At 40.3% G+C, this 20,406-nt stretch overlaps 1 protein-coding gene across 1 annotated transcript in view; it reads left to right on the top strand.

Annotated features, from left to right (window-relative positions):
* The window catches only part of CCDC146 (coiled-coil domain containing 146), a 113,943-nt gene that overhangs the window by 90,718 nt on the left and 2,819 nt on the right, over positions 1-20,406 (top strand). Inside the window, exons 9-16 of the mRNA XM_060108576.1 lie at positions 6,087-6,182; positions 6,823-6,993; positions 9,711-9,799; positions 9,894-10,058; positions 11,526-11,750; positions 13,323-13,551; positions 17,409-17,537; positions 18,072-18,209. Of these exons, the coding sequence (XP_059964559.1) occupies positions 6,087-6,182; positions 6,823-6,993; positions 9,711-9,799; positions 9,894-10,058; positions 11,526-11,750; positions 13,323-13,551; positions 17,409-17,537; positions 18,072-18,209 (1,242 nt within the window). The remainder of the gene's footprint in view (positions 1-6,086; positions 6,183-6,822; positions 6,994-9,710; positions 9,800-9,893; positions 10,059-11,525; positions 11,751-13,322; positions 13,552-17,408; positions 17,538-18,071; positions 18,210-20,406) is intronic.

The following is a 20,406-nucleotide window of genomic DNA, read 5'->3' as shown; positions in this document are numbered from 1 at the left end:
TTTACATAATCATAGAACGAAAGAGCTGAGAGGAATCATAAAGATCATATGGTCCAAGGAAGGCAAGTGCCAGTCCTATTCAGCTGGTGGTAGCTCCTTGTAGTGACCATGTTGCAAAGGATTCTGAGACTCAGCACTGTCGTATCAGCTCTGCAGTTGATTAGTGATGTCTGCCTCAGGTATAGAAAGGTAGATGACAGTACATACACCATATATTTCCCAGTCTTAATCAAGTCATCTTCCTTTAGCTGATTCTTGTGATATATCTTCATAGTCTAAGTAATATACTAATAATGCTACTCCTTGATTTTTCAGTTTTAGACCTGATTATTTTTACTTCTCACTATAAAAGATGAGGATTAAGCTTTCTTTATACCCCTGTTCAACACACACATTTCTTGTCCCTCCACACAATAAATAGCCTCATGACATAATTTTAACAATTTTGAAATCTCATATTTACCTTATTATGAATACATAAAGGTTATTCACACCTGAGTCATATTAGATAATTACTTATAAAATTTTGTGTTCCCCCAAATTTATAAACATTCTGATTTTTTTATTTGTAGTTTTCTGTGTACTTATAATTAGTTCAATGCCAAACTGTCCTCTAATTGTATAAATTTTCTCTCAGCATGTTAAAACACATTTGGTAGTCTATTCATTTAACCTTTTGAAGAAATCACTTGAGACTTTTCGGTAACCTCCAGCCAAAGTCCAGTAGGAACATATCTGTGGTTGAATGAGTTGAGTTTATTACTCATTGCAGCAAGGGAAAACACTCACCAGGAGGAACAGTAGAGTATCTCAGTACAGGGTATTAGAAAGGTCTTACAGGATTTGGGCTTGTGTTATATGTTTTGGGGGATGGTTTAACAAAATGGGACTCTGCCCTAGATTTGAATATTGTCAGAAAGTGAGGCTAATTCTATGACTGAGTATCTTAATAAATCTTAAGATAGAAAGAGAAAAGACTAGATTAAAGTTAAAGCTGTAATTGGTAAGGAAGACTGTGAGATGGGAATACGTGATATTTTGTGGCTTGGAAAATGTTCATGTTTTTGTCTGTGACCAAAGACAAATACAGAGTGGTCTTGTTTTTTTCTATGATCATAGAATGGTCTTGTCTGATGGTGATTTTCTGTGAAATTGTTTGTGTTCAGTAGGAGAACACCAAGGCCCAGCTGTGAGTGCCAACTCCCAGATCTCAGAAGCTGCTTTTCCCTTCTCAGCCTTCTGATCTGTAACAAACTGGTCTCACTTCTCTACATGTACACTCCCCAGCTTAGGAGCCTTACTCCATCATCTTGGTGACTCCCTTTACCTCTCTCCTATGTTGGAGCCCCTATTTCATGTGTCTCTTCTATTTCTCTTTTGGCTTATTCTCTTTTTGTGGGAGAAGCATGTCTTCCAGTAGCTTCCTAAGAAAGGTGAATGGAGAGTAGTTTTTTAAGACCTGTGTGCCAGAAAGTGCATGCCAGAACACCTTTCATGTCGGAAAATATTTTATCCTCACTCTAGCTTCATAAATAATACTTTAAGTGGATAGGACATTTTAATTGGAAATTATTTTTCCTCATAATGAAGGCATTGATCAATTGTCTTTTATCGTCTAAAGTCACTAAGAAACTTGGTGTCAATTCTGATACTTGATCCTTTGTTTGAAACCAGTTTTTTTTTTTTTCCATGCTGGAAACCTGTAGGATTTTTTACTTGCCTCTAAAATTTTTAAATTTCACAATGAAGTTCCCACTTGTGGGGCTTCTACTTTTAGCCATCGTGCTGGACACTTAGTGGGCTCTCTGTATATGGAAACTCATGTCTTTCAATTCTGAGACTTTGTCTTAAATAATTTCTCCAATTTGGTCCACTTTTGCTTTATTGTTCTCTTTCTGGGACCCCTATTACCAAGATGTTGGACCTTCTAAAAGAGTCTTTTAAAATTCTTGTCATTTTTTCCTCTTATTTTTCATTCTTTTGTTTTTTGGACTTGCTACAAGGGAGATTTCCTCAACTTTTTCTTCCAGTCATTCTATTTAATCCTAGATTCTGCTATCATATTTTAAATTTCCATGATCTCTTTTTCTCCTAATGTTATTTCTTATAGTATCTTTATTCTTCATATCTTCTCTTATCTCACTGAGAAAGTTGATAGTTTTTTTTTTCTTTCTGCAAATTACATCTTTCTTCAGATTGCATCTTCCTAGTTTTTTTGTTTGTTTTTGTGTCCTTGTTTGTTCTTTTCTCTTTCTTACTAGAAACTTTTCTCAAATATTTGGTAATCCTTATCTATCTGCTTATATTTAAGAGTGGGATACTGTAAAGCTAACTGGATGCTGTTTCTGATAATGAGGTTTGCCACTATAGACTGATCTGACTGGACACAAATATATAAGGAATGGCTCTTCACCAAAGAGGAAATTGTGGTAGAATGCTCACAAGCTGTTCATATTTTAATAAAGAAATGCTATTTATATTAGGCTACTTCTAGCTATTAAGCTCATAAAGCAACACTCATATAATGTAGAACTAACAGAAATGAAAATATATTAAAATACTTTTCCTTCAGTGCTTTCAAGAAAAGTCTATGTTTTTGTCCTAGTTCAGTTTCAGGGAGAGACTAACTTCCTCTTTGAACTTATGACTTATAATTAGCCCAGCCATAGTCCTATGCTGGCTGGCAGTACTTGAAAATAGGAGTGGATCAGGCCAGTCACTCCCAGCCTGAATGAACATTTCAAACTTGCATGCAATCCGAAAACAAAAAGATAAAAAAAGATAAGCATGAAGGGCTCAGGCTATTCTTCAAAATTTGTTTCCCCCTAGGGACAGTTGTTTGATTCTCTTAGGCCTTTGACTGTAGAGACTCTCCCAAAATTCTGAGCCAAAAACCTCATGAAAATTTCCAATATTTTAGAAAAACATCAGAGCCTTAAAGAAAGGTTCACTGATATAACATAATTGGGATGTTTACAACAGAATATGTCTAATTTCTTAACTTTATGAAAGGTACTGATGTTTATTCATATATTAAAAATGTCAGGAAGAACAGACACCAATCTATTAATGCTGCCTCCTGGTGAGTAACATCTGAAGTAGAGGTGGGGAGCAGAAGATGTTTAATTTCTTACTTTACTTACTGTTTTATTTATTTATTTTTGGTTACAATGAACACACATTAATTTTTTTAAAATATGAATTGCTACTCTATAAAAATCAAAACAAAGAACTAAAATAAATAAGCTTACAAAACCTGATATATGCAGTTTGGGGCTCAAAAACAATGGTAAATTACTTTACCTCAATATTAGAACATAATTAGAACTTTTATACTTGATCAGTTTTTTCCCTTTCCCATTAGTGGAAGCTTCAGTCTAACTCCAGCCCATTTTCCAGATTACCTTAGAAAGATTTCCTTTCAAAAGATATATCAATTAGGTTTACAATTTGGCTGCAAGAAGTAACAAACTCAATTACAGTGGCTGAAGTAAACAGAGGGTTGTTTTATTCACATAATAAAAAATCCAGAGATAGGCACACACCAGGTAGTTTCACATAATGAAAAGTCCAGGATCCTCTTAGCTTTTTCTTCTGTCATCTTTATTTATTTATTTTTTTTTTTGCGGTACGTGGGCCTCTCACTGTTGTGGCCTCTCCCATTGCGGAGCACAGGCTCCAGACGTGCAGGCTCAGTGGCCATGGCTCACGGGCCCAGCCGCTCCACGGCATGTGGGATCTTCCCGGACCGGGACACGAACCTGTGTCCCCTGCATCAGCAGGCGGACTCTCAACCACTGCGTCACCAGGGAAGCCCTCTTCTGTCATCTTTAACATGTATATTTTTTTTCTCCAAGGTCACAAAATGGCCATTCTGCCTTTGGGCATAAAATCACACAGAAGTGGGGAAGGGCAGAGAGCAAGATGCATATGGCAGATGACTTGGAGGACTCTGTCTTTTTAACAGGAAAACAGTCACTTTCCCAGGAGCCCTATCCAGGAGATTTCCACTTACATTTTATTGGCCTGTCCTGGCTCATCTTGTCACCCCCAACTGCAAAGGAGTCTGAAGATTTTTTCATACGTTGCAGCTCTGAACAAACTTGGGGTTCTGTTAGTAAGGTCAAAGTGGAGGGTAGATATTGGCTAGGCAGCCAGCAGGCTCTGCTACCCGTGGTTTACCTTGTTACCTCTTCCACAAACCAAGCATACTTAATTCCTTCCTGAAACCAGAGGGGTGGGTTTGTGGAGAGTTGAGAAATGTGTCAGAGAAGCAGTTAGCCAGAGTTCAAAAATTAGTATCATTCATTGCAGTACTGTTTGTAATTCGAAACACTGGAAAAAACCTGAATGTCTGAGACCTGAATCCAGGAAAATTTGTCAGGAGCCTTTACTTGACAGAGTAGTTGATGAGTGTGCTCTCATCATATCTTCTGTAGAAAGCTTATACGCTTCTCTAGTCCCCATTAGTATACATGTATAGATTTGCCTACACTTGGGAGCAAATCACTTGGAGCAGCCCACTCCTGGACACCAGTGGCAGAGAAATAGACAGACACCAAGATGCTTGCTGGACTCCAATCTGTCCAGGAAGAATTAACTCTACTTTCCAGGAGGAGAAATCAAAGTCTTCCTCGCTGGCTTCTTAACTTTTCCATGAAATCTTTCCTGATTATTCAATTCTACGTTGAGCTCTCCATTTTCTGACCTGCTGTAGCAATTATCTGCTCATCAAAATCACAAGTTCTATATATTGTTACATGGATTTCACAAGACCACGTCTCATCTTCCTAAGTCCAGTGCGTGCTTCTCAGCAGCTAGCTCTCCATGCTAGGAGAGGCCATGGAAAGCAGGATGTCGTTGGGCATCTGTGGGTACAAAAGATGCTACTGACAACGCACAGGTTCGTGATTGTGGGGCATCCAAAGACACACTTCAGCTACTTTAAAAGAGTAGCGTAAACTTCAGAGGGATCCTGTTTAGTGACCTTTAAATCACTAAAGAGTATGATCTTCCCTTCCTGGGACAAATTTTAGTCAATATTCAATCCTGGTGCCTAGAAGTGTGTGCCGTCACAGTAGGAAATGAACCACATCGGATTGCTTTTGGTGTGAGGATCCAACTCTAAGTCTGCTCTGAGTCAAGTATTCACTCAGCACCCCAAGATAACCCTTCCTGTATCCTTGGATGGTACTCCTTCCCCATCAGTTGCTGCGTGTCCTCTTTCTCTCTGCTCTCTTCTCCATCATAAGGAATCGAATAAGCTCATTCCTAATAAGACAGCAAAGACTGATAGAATAAGATGTTGCCCTCTCTTCAAAGTACTTCAACAGAGGACAAAAGCACAAGCCAGTACAACTGAAATACAATGGTGGAGTTTCAACAAAAAAGTTAAGAGGTTTTTCTTTTGTGTAAGAACTTTCCAGGTCCTCAAACTACTACATAAGAGTAGCCAACTATTCTGTTATTAATAGTTCCAACTATTCTGTTAATAGTTCCTAATTTGAAATCTATAGTGTTTCATAAATGAATTCAGATTTTATAAGTATAATAAACATCATTTGAATATGCATGTTTCCAAAGTGCTGAGTCATGAGTTAGAGAAGCAATAAAATACAGTGTTAGGACCATGGGATCTACCTGCCTGGGTGTGCACATACGTCACTGAGGCAAGGTGCTTAAATGTCTTTGTTCCTCATTCTCATCTGTACAATTGGAGATAATATAACCTACCTCATGGGATTATGTGAAGATTCAATAAGACCATACATATAAGCACTTAGAACTTTGCCTAACACATAGTCGTACTCTATAAATGTTAGCAACTGTTAGTAGTAAGAGCTTCTTATTTCCAAATGAATGAGAAATAGAATATTTGCAGCTGGTGAATTATAGAGTTTTGACAAGTCTTCATATTTTAGTTTACCATGACTTTATAAAGAATATTCAGCATAATAGGCAATTCCTTTAAGAGTAAGAATCATAATTTCCCTACCATTTGCAAAAGGTCGTGACAGGGTTGACTACATGACACTGAAGATTTCTTTCACTAGGTATAAATACCTATTTTAAACTCTGATTTCCAGATTGAAGCTATCCCTAAAGATGATTCTACATTAACTGAGAGAAGGCGAGAGCTCCATAAGGAAGTTGAAGCGGCTAAGAGGAATTTGACCCAGCAGGTTAATATCAACTTTCACTTAAGCTTCTATCTCAGAATGATGAAAGCAAACTTGTGTTTTTAACACTGTTCCATGAAACCTCATTAATAGGAGAGTTATCAAAGAGAATATGATCCTACTTAATGTGGGTCTGTTTCTTTATCTCAAAGTCCACTCCAAACCCATATTAAAATTTGGAAAAAAAAAAAAAAAGAATGTGTTTTAACCCGCAAAAATTATACAGATTCATGAGATTGTAAAGTAAAAAGCCTACTGGTTAAAAATGAACAATAAGTGTTTTATTTCAGTCACGTCTAATTTCAAATTTTGCTTATTCAAGCCACTGTCAAAGTGTTTTAAGACATGCTTTTAATAAATAAATAAATAAACAAATAAACCCCAAAAAACATGCTTTTATTTCTCTTCAAAAAATTACTTGAAAATACAGTCTGAATAAGAAAAAGTTCTGCGTTAAACATGTTATCATGTTTGCACATTCTTTTATAAGATAAAGAAAATACTTGGTGCTAAGGCAGCAGAGTTACTTTTTGTGTTTTAACAAAATAAACTCTACATAGAAAATTTAAATAGTAGTCTGAGATACTGGCCTTAGTGTATTCTTTCAAATAAATGCATTATAATATTTGTGTTTTTTCAAAAGAAAATCCTATCAGAAGCTGAGTCTAAGTTAGTAGAACAGCAACTTGCTGAAGAAAACAAGCTTTTAAAGGAGCAAGAAAACATGCGAGAGCTGGTATTCAAACTTGTCCGTATGACTCAAATCAAAATTGACGAGAAAGAGCAAAAATCCAAGGATTTCCTGAAAGCTCAGGTAACTGCATTTTTGTAACCATCCACTAATTACCACAGGAGTCCAGGGTAGCCTCCTTTTAATACAATGTTCATCAGAAAACTATGATTTTAAGTCTCCTTCAAGTTCAGTGACTATACAGCTTCCCTAAACAAAACTCAATCATTCACTGAAAAATATTCCAAGGATTCAACTGGCAACAGTTAACAATCTAGAGGGGAAAAGAACTAGGTCAATGACAACAAGCAGAGGATTTGAACAGATGACAATTTCAGTAAGAATAAGGTGGGTGCCTTCAGGGAACACGGCTGACAGGCGCACAGGCGTAGGTGTCTGTGATTCACCACCATCTCATAGTCCATTGTGATTTGCCCAGAACAACTCAGAAGCCACAGCATTAGACCACTTTCCTTCCCAAGTTCATCAAGCCAGCATCATTTAAACCAATCCTAGGACAATTACCCTTAGTAACTGCTTCACCCCATGACTTTCCTGGGCTCCTGACAAAGTACCAGAGCTGACCCAGTGCAACATCCCCAAACAAAGCCAACAAGGAAACCGATAGCAAAAACAACCCTCCTATCATGCTAGCTAAAACTCTAAAATTAGAATCATTTATTCCACATAAGGATTGTGTCCAGAAGTCCCCTGTTAAAAATGAACACGATATGACATGTTACTAAAATAGAATACCTGAATTTACCATGTGACCCAGATGTTGGCTGTTTCTGAGTGCAGCTTCGCCTAATTCTGAGCAAGCATTCACACAGGGTAGCATTTCTTCTTGTTTTCCAGAAAGAACTCACATCAAAGCATTCGTGAGCCATGAGGTTAGGTACAGATGAGAGAAAAATGGGGTGAAGATCTACATCACACAACCCACAGCAAACTATTCAAATTGCCCTCTAACTGTTTATTTCCCACCCACCCACCCAAAACATTTGAGAGAGAGAAACTAAAATAAGTTTAGCATGGCTGGAGCATGGGAAGATGGGGAAAAGGGTGTCAAATAGTGAGACCAGAGAGCAGGAAAGGTCAGGTGGGGAAGGTCACTAAATCCCTATTGAGCAGTTTGGACCCTGCTCCCAGAAGCTGAGGCAAAGCCCAGAAGAGTTCATGGGGTAGTTGCGTTTCAGTAAAGAAAGAAAAGGCAGTGGCCAGGAAGGAATGGGGGAAAGAAGGCTGCCTGAGGAAACAGGCTAGCAGAGGGGAGAAGGAACAGGAGCAAAACGAGGAGAGGAGAGGACACAGGGATACTTATATTACGAGGAACATGGATCTGTTTTATGAACTAGACAATTTTTTAATTAACCTCAAAAACTGATACATGTGTGGGCTTCCCTGGTGGTGCAGTGGTTGAGAGTCCACCTGCCGATGCAGGGGACACGTGTTCATGCCCCGGTCCGGGAAGATCCCACATGCCGCGGAGCGGCTGGGCCCGTGAGCCATGGCCGCTGAGCCTGCGTGTCCGGAGCCTGTGCTCCGCAATGGGAGAGGCCGCAGCGTTGAGAGGCGTACCGCAAAAAAAAAAAAAAAAAAAAAAAGGTGAAGGGGAAAGAAAAGTCAATGTTACCACTACCTCCAAGACGGAGTGGATGACAGTACATTTTTTATCTCTTTAATTCTTCATACACGCAGTTACTTAAATAATATTAGTTTCTTCCTGACTCCTATTCTCACTGAGAACAACATAAAATTGCTACATGTCAATCTTGGCTCTGATGCCTAGTTTCTTTTGAATAACCATATGGGTTTTGCTCTCGCGGTCCTTAAGGCCAGCAGAAACCATTTCCTCTGGTTCCTACTAGCAAAATACTGTACTTCTTTGAATACGTTTCTCACCCTAGATAAAGGACCCAGCATCTTTGTACTTGAAGAACGTTAACTAGAGCGTTTAACATGTGGTATATATTGAGCACTTTGGAAATATACCTGCCGTCTTTTAAAATATTCACGTGTAATCTGTTTTTCAGCTCCCTATGGGGCTGGTCTCAGCATGGCGCTGCACTGTGTAGGAAAACACACCAACCGCACAAAAAAACGGAAAAGCGCTTTAAAAGCATGGCTTCAGTCTCACAAAATATCACAGAGCCTTCAACTCGTAACATTTATCAAAATTGACTCCAAGTCCCCTTCTCTCATCTATCTTCCACAAATTCCTCACTCACCCAGCCCAGCTGTGCTGTCCACAACCATTCCTCTGCTCTTCAAAAGTTTCCCGAGGGGCTCTCCTGGTGGCGCAGTGGTTGAGAGTTCGCCTGCCGATTCAGGGGACACGGGTTCGTGCCCCGGTCCGGGAAAATCCCACACGCGGCGGAGCGGCTGGGCCCGTGAGCCATGGCCGCTGAGCCTGCAGCGTCCTGAGCTTGCGCGTCCCGAGCCTGCGCTCCGCAGCGGAAGAGGCCACAACAGTGAGAGGCCCGCGTACTGCAAAAAAAAAAAAAAAAGTTTTCGGAACTTTTCCTCAAACCAACCTGGGCAGTCTCCTTTCTTTGCCTCCTCTCTCCATCTTTCTCTCCTTTAATTAACCTCTGTCCTAGCCAATGTGATTCAGTTCAGCTGGCCAGGCAATTTTCATCCCCTCCCCCTTTCCTCTTCCCCCCGATCTGCATGACCCAGCTGATGAAGATAGAATCGTCCTTAATGGACAGTAATGAGACGGGTTGAGGCTGGGAGTATCCGTATGCTGTTGGTGGTAGACTGTTTTTAAAATCTCACTATTAATTTCTATATTTCAGCAAAAATATACCAACATTGTTAGGGAGATCAAAGCAAAGGATCTTGAAATCCGGATACACAGGAAGAGAAAACGAGAAGTTCATCGGAGGTAAAAGAATTACATGAGAACTTATCTAGTTGGCTGGGGGAAAAAAAAAAACCTATTTATTTCACAAATTTCAAAAACACCTGTATTTTCACAGACTCAGAGAGTTTGCTAAACTGTATGACACTATTCGAAATGAAAGAAACAAATCTATTAACTTACTTCACAAAGCTCACCAGAAAGTCAATGAAATAAAAGAAAGGCATAAAATGTCATTAAATGAACTGGAAATTTTAAGAAATAGTGCAGTTACTCAAGAAAGGTAAGTGTTATAATAACTACTGTCCTTTCAAAAGTTTCTCTTCCGAGTCATTAAGCGATAAAATACCCTGGGGGATGAGGAAATAGAAAAGTCTTTTAAAAAACTAGAAAAGCCCTTGCTCACATACCCCGCTTTACAGCTGACAAGGTAAGCATCTGAGTGTGATTCCTTATGCTTCTGTTTGGGAGCCATATTTTTTTTTTTTTTTTTTCTTTTTGCGGTATGCGGGCCTCTCACTGTTGTGGCCTCTCCCGTTGCGGAGCACAGGCTCCGGATGCGCAGGCCCAGCGGCCATGGCTCACGGGCCCAGCCGCTCCGCGGCATATGGGATCCTCCCAGACCGGGGCACGAACCCGTATCCCCTGCATCGGCAGGCGGACTCTTAACCACTGCGCCACCAGGGAGGCCCCGGGAGCCATATTTAAATGGATGGAAAACTATACTCTGTAACTATGCTCACTTCATTTTCATTTACTCATTTACGAATAAAAGCACAAATTTGACAGTTTGCATTTAATGTTAGAAGACAATCAAATGTTTATAAACCAGCATCCCACGATTGTAGGTGTGAAGCATCTAATGAGCTTATGTGAGGCAGTATGGCGGAGTGGTTAAGAGAGGGGGCTTTCTAGACCCAAATCCCAGCCCTGCCACTTATTAGCTGTGTGACCTTGGGCAAGCTATGCTAGCTCTCTGGGCTCACTTTTTTTACCCATAGAAATAGTCCTTTATATAGGACTTTTTGTTATTAAATGAATTAATCCAATGGTTGTTTTTTTAAACTTTATTATTTACCGTGTGCCAAGATCTGGTAGACTCTTTCACCTGTATTTAGTCCCTGACCCACAGAGTCTAACACAACCTGAACTTTTTCTGGTGGCCACTACTGCCCAGTTTCCTTTTATGAAGATATTACAAAACGGGCTCTTGTGTGTGGGGTAGTGGAGGGGGGTTGGGTGGGAGTAGAGGTGTGAGGGGATTGGTATGAAAAGGCAAATCTAACATCCTAATCAGTTTCTCATCCTACATGAAAGTAAAATATCATTTATAGAGGCCATGCATTCACTCAGCATTTATTGTGATGCTATATGGAGTCAGGCACTACCTTAGGTCCAGTGGACATTGTCAGATATAACCGCCTCCGCCCTCAAGATAGCAGAGCCTCCTGGGGATGACAGAGCAGTAAATGAATCCCTTGAGTCTCTTGCTTTGATAAATCGGGGCAGCAGACACTTGGGGCACAAAGGAAAGATGTCCTAATCCAGATAAGGGCAAATCAGAGACCTGCGAAATCACAGAAGTTCCTGAAGAGTATCATGTGATGAATATCGTTACTACTATTGTCATTTCAAAGGACACACTAAATCAAGAGCTATCTTGGTACTGCTTGTGTTTCAGAAGTCTTTATTGTTTTTAAAGAAACTAAAGGAAATTATAATCGTACCCGTTTTCCCATTATTTTTAAAGAAAGCTAAAAAATTCTATGCTGAAGCATGCCAACAACATTACCATCAGAAAAAGCATGCAAAACGATGTGTGCAAAATGGTAGCAAAACTTCAGGAAATGAAAGAGAAGAAGGAAGCCCAGTTAAATAACACTGACAGACTTGCCAACGAGATCACAATGATTGAAGAGGAGATGGTGCAGCTTCGCAAAAAATACGAAAAAGCCGTTCAGCATCGAAATGAAAGGTAAAAACCAGGAACCTGATGGGAGAGCAAAGCACCCAGAGATCCGATTTAGAAATGTTGCACATTTTTCTCTAGACTTGACAGGGGATAGTGAGGGACATTTGACACTCAGGTTTCATCAGCCTTTGCAGGGCGGGGAGGGGGCTGTGTGCTTTCCCTGAGAATAAGAAACTCTGTCCTTGTAAGAAAGACAGGCAAGAGTAGGGTTTGGCAAGTTGCTCGCTTAAGGATCGAAGTCTTTTACCAGGCTACCACTCAGGATCAGGATACCATCAAATTATTTCAGTATAATTGACATAAGTAAGTCTTTGGATCTTGTATTTACTTGGGGGACAGGTTTATTCATTAAGCCATTCACCCAGTTCATTTTCTCAGCAAGTAAGTAAGACCCTCAAGAGTAGCATTATTTCTCCCAGCTATAATAATATTAATTGATTACTACTGAACAGTTTTCCCAAGTTGCTTGTGTTTGAGAAATCTGGCATGTGAGATTGTAGAGCCTTGTAGTAATTACATCAGGTATTAGATTTTTTTTCATCAAACCTTGATTGTGTGCTGTTCTGTGTAAGGCTGTGTTCTGTGTTAAGTGCTGAGCCCTGAAAGTACAAAAAGGTGGTAAAGCATCACACCTGGCTTCTGTTGTCAAGAGAACAAAGAAGCTCATGAGATTGGCCAGTGAATGGCCAATGAAACAAAATACAGAGCTAAGATTAGCCAAATACACCCCTGTGCACACATGTTTTGAGGGAGGAGAGAGAGAGAAAGAGATAGAAGCAATTAAAGATGCACTTGGGGATAATGGATAGGCACGGTGTGGGGGAAGAGCTTCAGGGTGTGACCAAACACCACTTTTTCAAAGGGCTGGCAGGTGTTCTCTCTGGGGAAATAAAAAAAAAGTCCTCTTATTTGGCTCCTGGCACAAACCAAAGCATTTAGGCAGTGTGCTCCCAGGCCCTGGTCAGTTCTGGGGCTGGAGTTAGAAAATTCTTACTTTGTTTCTTCTCATAGTCTCCTCACAAGGAGGGGTATTTCCTCTGGCATGATTACAAAGGGCTGTAATCATGGGGATTTGCCTGTTTATGGGGAAATGTACATCAGAAATATTTAACTTTAAAATAGCCTAATGGTCCTGGCAGGTTAGATAGAACCGAATAGCTGCCAGAAACGCATTCCCTGGCCCCCTGCCTGAGTACTTCTGGCCAGCCCTCGGCTGGCAGGTCTGGCCCCTGAAAAGGGTCTGCAGAAAATCAGACTCTGGGATCATGCTGTTCATGCATGGGGAGTGACATTCTTTTCCACCCCAGGAGGACCACTGGGACTTGCAGAGATACTGTGGCCGGCCAACAATATGGTCAGCTCAGAGTCCAGATTCTACACAACCCTCTCTCTCCCATGCCCAGAAAAATTCAAAATGTGGAGTTTAACTAGAAAGCCAACCGTGAATATCTATTGTCTTCTGGAATCATGCAGTGTTGATGTGTATTTTGCACCCAAATCCAGAGAGAACCACAGTGACTAGTAAAACAGTGGCCTCAACATCCTCTTAGCCTCTGCCTCTCAATTTGACCATAGTGGTGTTCAGCTGATAGAGCGGGAAGAGGAAGTGTGCATTTTTTATGAAAAAATAAATATCCAAGAGAAGATGAAGCTAAATGGAGAAATTGAAATACATGTCCTGGAAGAAAAGATCCGATTCCTGAAACTGAAGATTGCGGAGAAGCAAAGACAGATTCATGTGACCCGGAAATTGCTGCCACTCAAGAGGGCTCTGGATGCTGATTTAGCAGTGCTCCAGATTCAGGTGGGAAAAGTGTTGATGACACACTTCCTGGGAACATTTGCTGCTTTTTTCTTTTTTTTTTTCTCCTTTATTGCTCTGTAGGTCATATAAGTTCTTACATTTAAATCAAGCCATGCTACTCCTGGTACCTACAAGAACTCTTTGAGTTAAATGTCCTGTTTAAAAATGCCTTTGAACACTGCTCCAGGGTAGAATCTGTGCTTCAGGCATCTGAGCTACAGATTGTCTTTTTTTCCCCCATGAAGCACTTTCTGCCTTTCTTGGAATTTAGACCTTCCCAAATGTCAGCTCTAACTCAGCTGCTTCAGAGCTCAAAACTTAAGTAAGCCAGGCTTTCACTACGGCCAGCATAATTGTTTTTTATTTGGTTTGTTTTTATTTTTATTCATAATTATGTTTTTGATGCTTGCTGGAAAGATCCTGCAGACCATCTAGCTCTCTTATTTTTGATTCTCTTTGATATTCTAGAACCAAGATTGTTGTTTCTTATTAATGGGTAATCGCATATAATTAGACTCCTTATTAACCCCTGTAGTTTCCCTGTAATTTAATAACTTGGCCTCTGACATGGCCTTTTTTAAAGTGGAATAAAGTCATAAAATTTAAATATAAAATAACAATAAATAAAACCATAAATATAAAGCCATTTTCTTCACATGTAATAATTATACTTTTTTCTTAATGAAAACAGAAGAAAAAATTAAACTAAACAATTCGTGGCCTAAACTTTTTTCCATTGACTCAATGTAGCAGAAATACATTTTAACCTATAACATGTTTTCTAAAATGTCAGGTTTAGGGACTTCCCTGGTGGTCCAGCTGTTAAGACTCCACGTTTCAATGCAGGGGTGTGGGTTCGATCCCTGGTCCGGGAACTAAGATCCCACATGCCACGGGGTGCAGCCAAAAAATTTTTAAATAATAATAAAATGTCAGGTTTGCTTTCATATTTTTTTATGATTATAAAATTAAGATATACTCTGTTAATGAAGTTTTGAAAAAAATACAAAAAATTTTAAAGAAAAAAATTCTATCCCCAACATATAATCACTATTAAAATTATCAAAAATCTGGACGAAATCATTCTGGTCGTTTTCTAGGTTTACAAGTAGATGGTTTTCATTAGCTCATGCTATAGACACAGTTTTGGGTCATTTTTTTAAATTTAATCATGTCATGGGATTCACAGGACTTTATGGAACTGAATGATGGTTCTACTTTCATATTTTATGGCATTTCAACGTGTAATATGCTATACAGATGATAGGATCTTTCATTTTGCACAAATATGGTAAGGTTTTGATTCCAGTGTTTGTTTCTTTAGCCATATGTTCTCCCATTCACTTCTTCAATAAGTGTAGCCCTGAATTAGATGGATTGGCTGGAACATCCTCCAGGCCTCCCCCAGGTCTCCCACAAAGCCTCCCCAGGATTCCTGCAGCTCTGACTCCTGCTTCCAATTAGTGGTTCCTTTGGGGGATCCGCTCATCATCTTGACACACAGTGCCTGGGCCACTTCTGTGCCACTTCAGTGCAGACTCGGGACTGGTTCCAACTTCCGCCTACACCTGCACAAGACCATTCATGCCAGGCCTGTGTCTGTGAACTGACTTTATTGAAGAATTGGGGCACCAGTGTGAGGGGGTACATTAAAGAAATGCAAAGAACTTCAAATTAAGTATCAGACAAGTATGCCTTCCCACGCCACCACTGGGAACAGTCCCCCAGGTGTACTACCCCATGCAACCCCCTAGCCTGGTTCCATTTCACTGGCTTGTCTTTCCATCTTTCACCCCCCATCTCCCCTCCACAGCCTTACCGTCCAGATTGCGCCCCAGGCACCCCACGTTTGTCTCACTCCGTTTTACAGAATAATTCAGCTCTCTCCAGGTCTTTCCCAGAACACACTTTCAAGGCCATCTTCGCCCATGCTACATGATCAACATGCCCAGCAGAACAAAAGGACTTTAAATCCAGTAAGATCCACAACAGAAAAAATTCACTCTGTACTATGGAAGCATTTTACTTGTGTTAACTGCAAATTAATACTTCTATTCAATAGATTAAAATAGATAAAATTAATTCTTCTTAAAAAAAAATATATATATATGTATACTTAGCATTTATTATATAAAACCAGTAATCCAGTATAAAATATGAATTCAGTTTACCCAAGAGGAAAATACTATGCATTCAATGATAGTACACCCCGCCTGGTGTGAGCATTTATCATTCTGACTGCAAATGAATTGAAGCATAGGGACTATGTGTTATCATCAGCTCCCTGTTCTACCAGAGTTAGTTCTAAGCTTAAGAACAGTGGAATAGAAAGTTTTGCATTAGTCTTCAGACTGCACCTATTTAATTGTATACTCAGCACTAATCACATGGGCCCTTTGAAGGATACGGTGTGAAATTTCAAGCTTCAAGCAAGCTGTTTTTGTACCTTGCCGTGTTGTGCCAGATCTCTCTCATATCCTGTTATTTGTTATAGCTACAGTGTTTTGTGTTTTTGTTTCAATCTTCCCCTTTTTTGTATCATTTTCAGAATTCTCTTAAGGTTTGCTTTTTTTTGGTTGCTTGAAAGTTTTTAATCGTCGAAGGATGATCATAAGGACATATGATAATCCAAGGATTATCATAAATCACATTTTCCTGCAATATTTTACTTGTAATAATAGCCTGTTTTTAGGGCTCCTGGAAGTCATGTGAACTGTTTTCCTGACACAAGAGCACTATTTTGTATCGAAAAAGGATACAGTTTTTCCTCAAAGGCCCATGGGGAAATAAGATCAATCAAGGCACCACTTTGATCAGCAAGCACCATATATTTTTTCCTATCTAATTTCCTAATTAACAAAAGGAGACATTAAATGTTGTTAATAACAAATACAACAAATACACATACATGGATACTTTAACTCCCTATTAAGGGCAATTAAGTGGGAGAGACAGGAAGAAAAAAAATATTCATGTCACCATTTGAAATTCTTTTTGTCAGGAGGAGGAGAATAAGTTTAAAATTTTAAAGTACTCTAAATACATTATCTCGTTTAATGGATCAATCCCATGAGTTTGGGACTTATTTTCCCATTTGATAGTTGAGGAGAAACTAAGGTTTAGAGAAGATAAATGATTTGCCTGCAATTATACAGATTTTCAGTAGAAAAGCTAAAAGTGATGACTTGGTTTTCACTGTGTTCTACATCTCTCCCTATAAAACAGCTAAGTGTGGCTGCCACTCCTGCTTGAGAATTTCTGTATTTCTTCATCCACCTCCAAAGTCTCACTGAGTCAACAAATATAGTTGAATATATAAAACATTACATTGGGTGTTTACCAAAAAAGATACAAATAGTTCAGGCTATTCCTCACAGACTGTACACTGTGTTGACCTAGTAATTAAGAATTTTACTTTTCTTTGGGAAGCCATTAAGCCTATTGCCAGCAAAGGGTTTTAAACGGGAGTCTAGTATGTTGTGTGCCCTGTGTGCTGTGCTGTCTGCCTTGGCCCCTGTAACAACATGCAATAAAGAGGTCAAGTTTGTATAGTTGGAGCTCTGCAACCACACAGCATCCCGGGAGTATAACACAAAATGGGAAGCAATAAAAGGACTGGTTGTAAAGTCAGCTTTTTTTTGATGACCCAGAAGTCACTGCCTTGCTTTGCAGAGTCAGTTAACAGGCATCTTCCTCACTGTACCACACATGAGTAGAAACATTGCTTAACCACAAGTCCCAGCTGATGGGGTGTTAAGAATTCCCTTCCACCTTTGCCTGGAAAGACCCTAAAGACCTTGGGCTATGTGACTTTAAGATTGACTGAGCAAAGTTGCTGTTTCTTTCTTGTTTAATAGTTTTCACAGTGTACAGACAGAATAAAAGACCTGGAGAAACAGTTTATAAATCCTGAGGGTGAGAACAGAACACGCTTCCTTCCAGGGAAGGATATGACCAAAGAAGAAATGATGAAAAAAATGGATGCGGTAAATGTCCTTTCTTAAAATAGCATCTATTAGCCCCTGTTGATCAGTGCCACAGATATCTGTGGTACAGTTTCATGTTATGAGGATTCATCCCTCATTATTCTAGTCACTGATATAGTCCTTTCATTGCAATCTAGTGACGAAACCTAAGCTTGACTTTAGATGCTTGCCAACAAAGTTAAAACCTGAGTGCTTTCAAAATGCCTATCTCTGTCTCACAGCCCATAGGAGCAATTTTGGCATCTTGAATGGATTAATTTGTCTTCCTGATGGGAGCCTATCAGAGGAATGGCAACGTGGAATCTAGAAGGAGCTGAGAGGGCCATTCTTTGCCATGGGGAGGAAGAAGTGCCACAGCTCTCGGGGGCGGGGGGTCGGGGGGTGAGGGGAAGTCTTGACTTCGTCCAGTTCATTAAGTCATTAATGTTCATTAATGAAGCCCCCCTTCATTAAGGGGGGAAAACAGTGCTCTAATTAGGAAAGATCTTGACTTGCATGACTTGTTTTTCCTATTGAAATTCTTTTCGACCGCAGCTCGAACTACAGCTGGCCAAGAAGGAGGAGAAGTTGCTGGAGAAGGATTTCATCTATGAACAGGTCTCCCGGCTCACGGACAGGCTCTGCAGCAAAATGCAGGCCTGCAAGCAGGACACACTGCTCTTAGCCAAGAAGGTCTGCCAAGCCCCCGCCCCCTCTCTTCTGCCTTTCCTCCTCTATCACCTTCCATTTTCCACAGACTGCTTCATTTACTGGGGGAAGCCCCGGAGAGATTAGGCTTTATGAATAGATAAAGACAAAGAATTGAAATTTAAAATGTAAAGATGACTCTTAGAGAATTGTCCAAGGTTAAGTTTCAGTCTTGTTCCCTGAATGAATTCTTGTTATAGTGGGAAATCCTAAACCTTTCAATGACAGTATACAAGTTTCACTTAACAGGGCACCTACTCAAATATGACAGTCATTATCTTCATATTTCATGTGCCATGTTAAGTCCTTTCTAGGTCCTTGTGAAGGGAGGGCCTCATTTATCCAGCGGTCTGCATGGGAGCTGCCTGAATCCAGAAGTAGCCAGAAGCCAGCAATGGAAGGGGACCATTAAAGAGAACAGCAGTCGCACAACTCCCTGGGGTGGAGCCCCCACCCAAGCCTCACTAGTGAGGAAAGGCCAGTAACGTGGGGCTTCCTAATTCCATAAGCTTAAAATACCAGGGCTTCTGATACAAAGCTACAGGGTCAGGCAGGGACTGCTAGAAGCTATAGCAAGAGGAGCAGCCAGCAGGAGGGAGGCTGGTGATTCGGACGCATCAGGACTTTGCACCATCAGGCATCAGAGGGTCTGCTGCCTGCTTGGCCCCCCGGCCCCTTGGAGCATCCCTCTGTGACAGTCCAGGGTTTTTAGTCAGTCAGTCAGCAACAGTCACTGGAGCTGCTGAGTGCAAAAGGGAAAGGGACACACTGTCCACACCATGTAGTGTGAGGGAGACAGTTCAGAAGACGCCATGAACAATGGTGTCACCCACTGTGGGCTCCTGGGGGCAGTGACTGTCCCTTATTCTTAGTTTCCCCAATGCCTCCCATGTGCTAAACTCTAGAAAAATGTTTGTTGAGTAAGTTAACAGTCCTGTTTTAGAAACAGTTCTGGCGCACGAAACTACTGCAAGTCTCAAGGCTTCTTGGCCATTTTGATTTGGCTTTACACTTCCACTAATAGATTGATGAGGCCAACAGCACTTGTGCAAATCTCAATTTACCTCATAAAATAAGAAATGTTAAGACTTCTTTAGGCTCATGAACGTTGCCTGAATTAGCATGTCCGAAGTTTCTTTAAATGTTGCCTTCCTTTATTTTGCAAAATGAATTTCCCTTTCTTTGGGGAAGTCGGTTTTTGCTGAGGCCTGCTTGTCAAAGCTGATGGCAGAGTCCATCCAGGAGTCAACGGTTAAGCCAGAGAAACACAAATGGGAGCTGCCGAGACCGTCCACATGACCAGGAAGTTTCCAGCATTACTGAGTCCTGTCCTCGTGATTTATCTCCCTTTCCGTTCCCCACTTTCCATGCTCTCTACCTGGCTTTCTTCCTCCTCCATTTAAAATAATCTCCTCAGAGTAGGCAGAGCTGGAAGACAGAAAGACATTCAGATCCCAGATCTGTGACTTACCAACACTACCAAGTGACGTTGAGAAAGATACATAAATGGTCTTAAAACTCAGTTTCCTGATCTGTGAAACGGGTGTGATATCAGCTAAAGTGGTGGCAAGCATCACATAGTCGAGCAGAAGTGGCCTGGCCCTTGTGGGTGTTCAACAAGGTTGCACATCTCATCTGTCATCTCTCTTAGAGACCTTATGGCTCCTCTTACAAGTTTCCCAAATGAACAGAAAATGGGAAGTCTCAGCAAAGACTCGAGAACCCAGAATAATACCATCCTTTTTTTTTTTTTTTTGATTTATGGAGAAGGGAGGTTTGTTAGTTACACACACACTCAAGTGTGCAATGACTAATTAATAAAATTTAAAAGAGATGATGACTCATCATTGAAGCTCTGAATGCCTGTCATTTTTATTCAAATTATGCTTCCTGAAAACTAATGCAGTATAGAAGTTACAGAAATTTATATTCCCTATTCCCTTAAAGAGACAAAGTTTTCACATAATAATTGGTCCCTATATTTTCAGAGGCATGTAAATCACCAGCAGCAACATTTCTATAAGCAAATGTACCCACAGACCAGTATATACTCTGTTAAGAGAAGAAAGTATTTTGAGGTAGGGTGTAGTTTTTGGATGCTCATATTCATGTCTCAATTTACCTTGGTTCAAAGGAACGAACAATTAAAAGAGACTAAGAATTTACTCATTCCTTCATTCAA

Source organism: Mesoplodon densirostris, chromosome 9 (genome assembly GCF_025265405.1).
Source record: "Mesoplodon densirostris isolate mMesDen1 chromosome 9, mMesDen1 primary haplotype, whole genome shotgun sequence".
NCBI lineage: Eukaryota > Metazoa > Chordata > Mammalia > Artiodactyla > Ziphiidae > Mesoplodon > Mesoplodon densirostris.
This window is presented reverse-complemented; position numbering and strand designations above follow the sequence as displayed.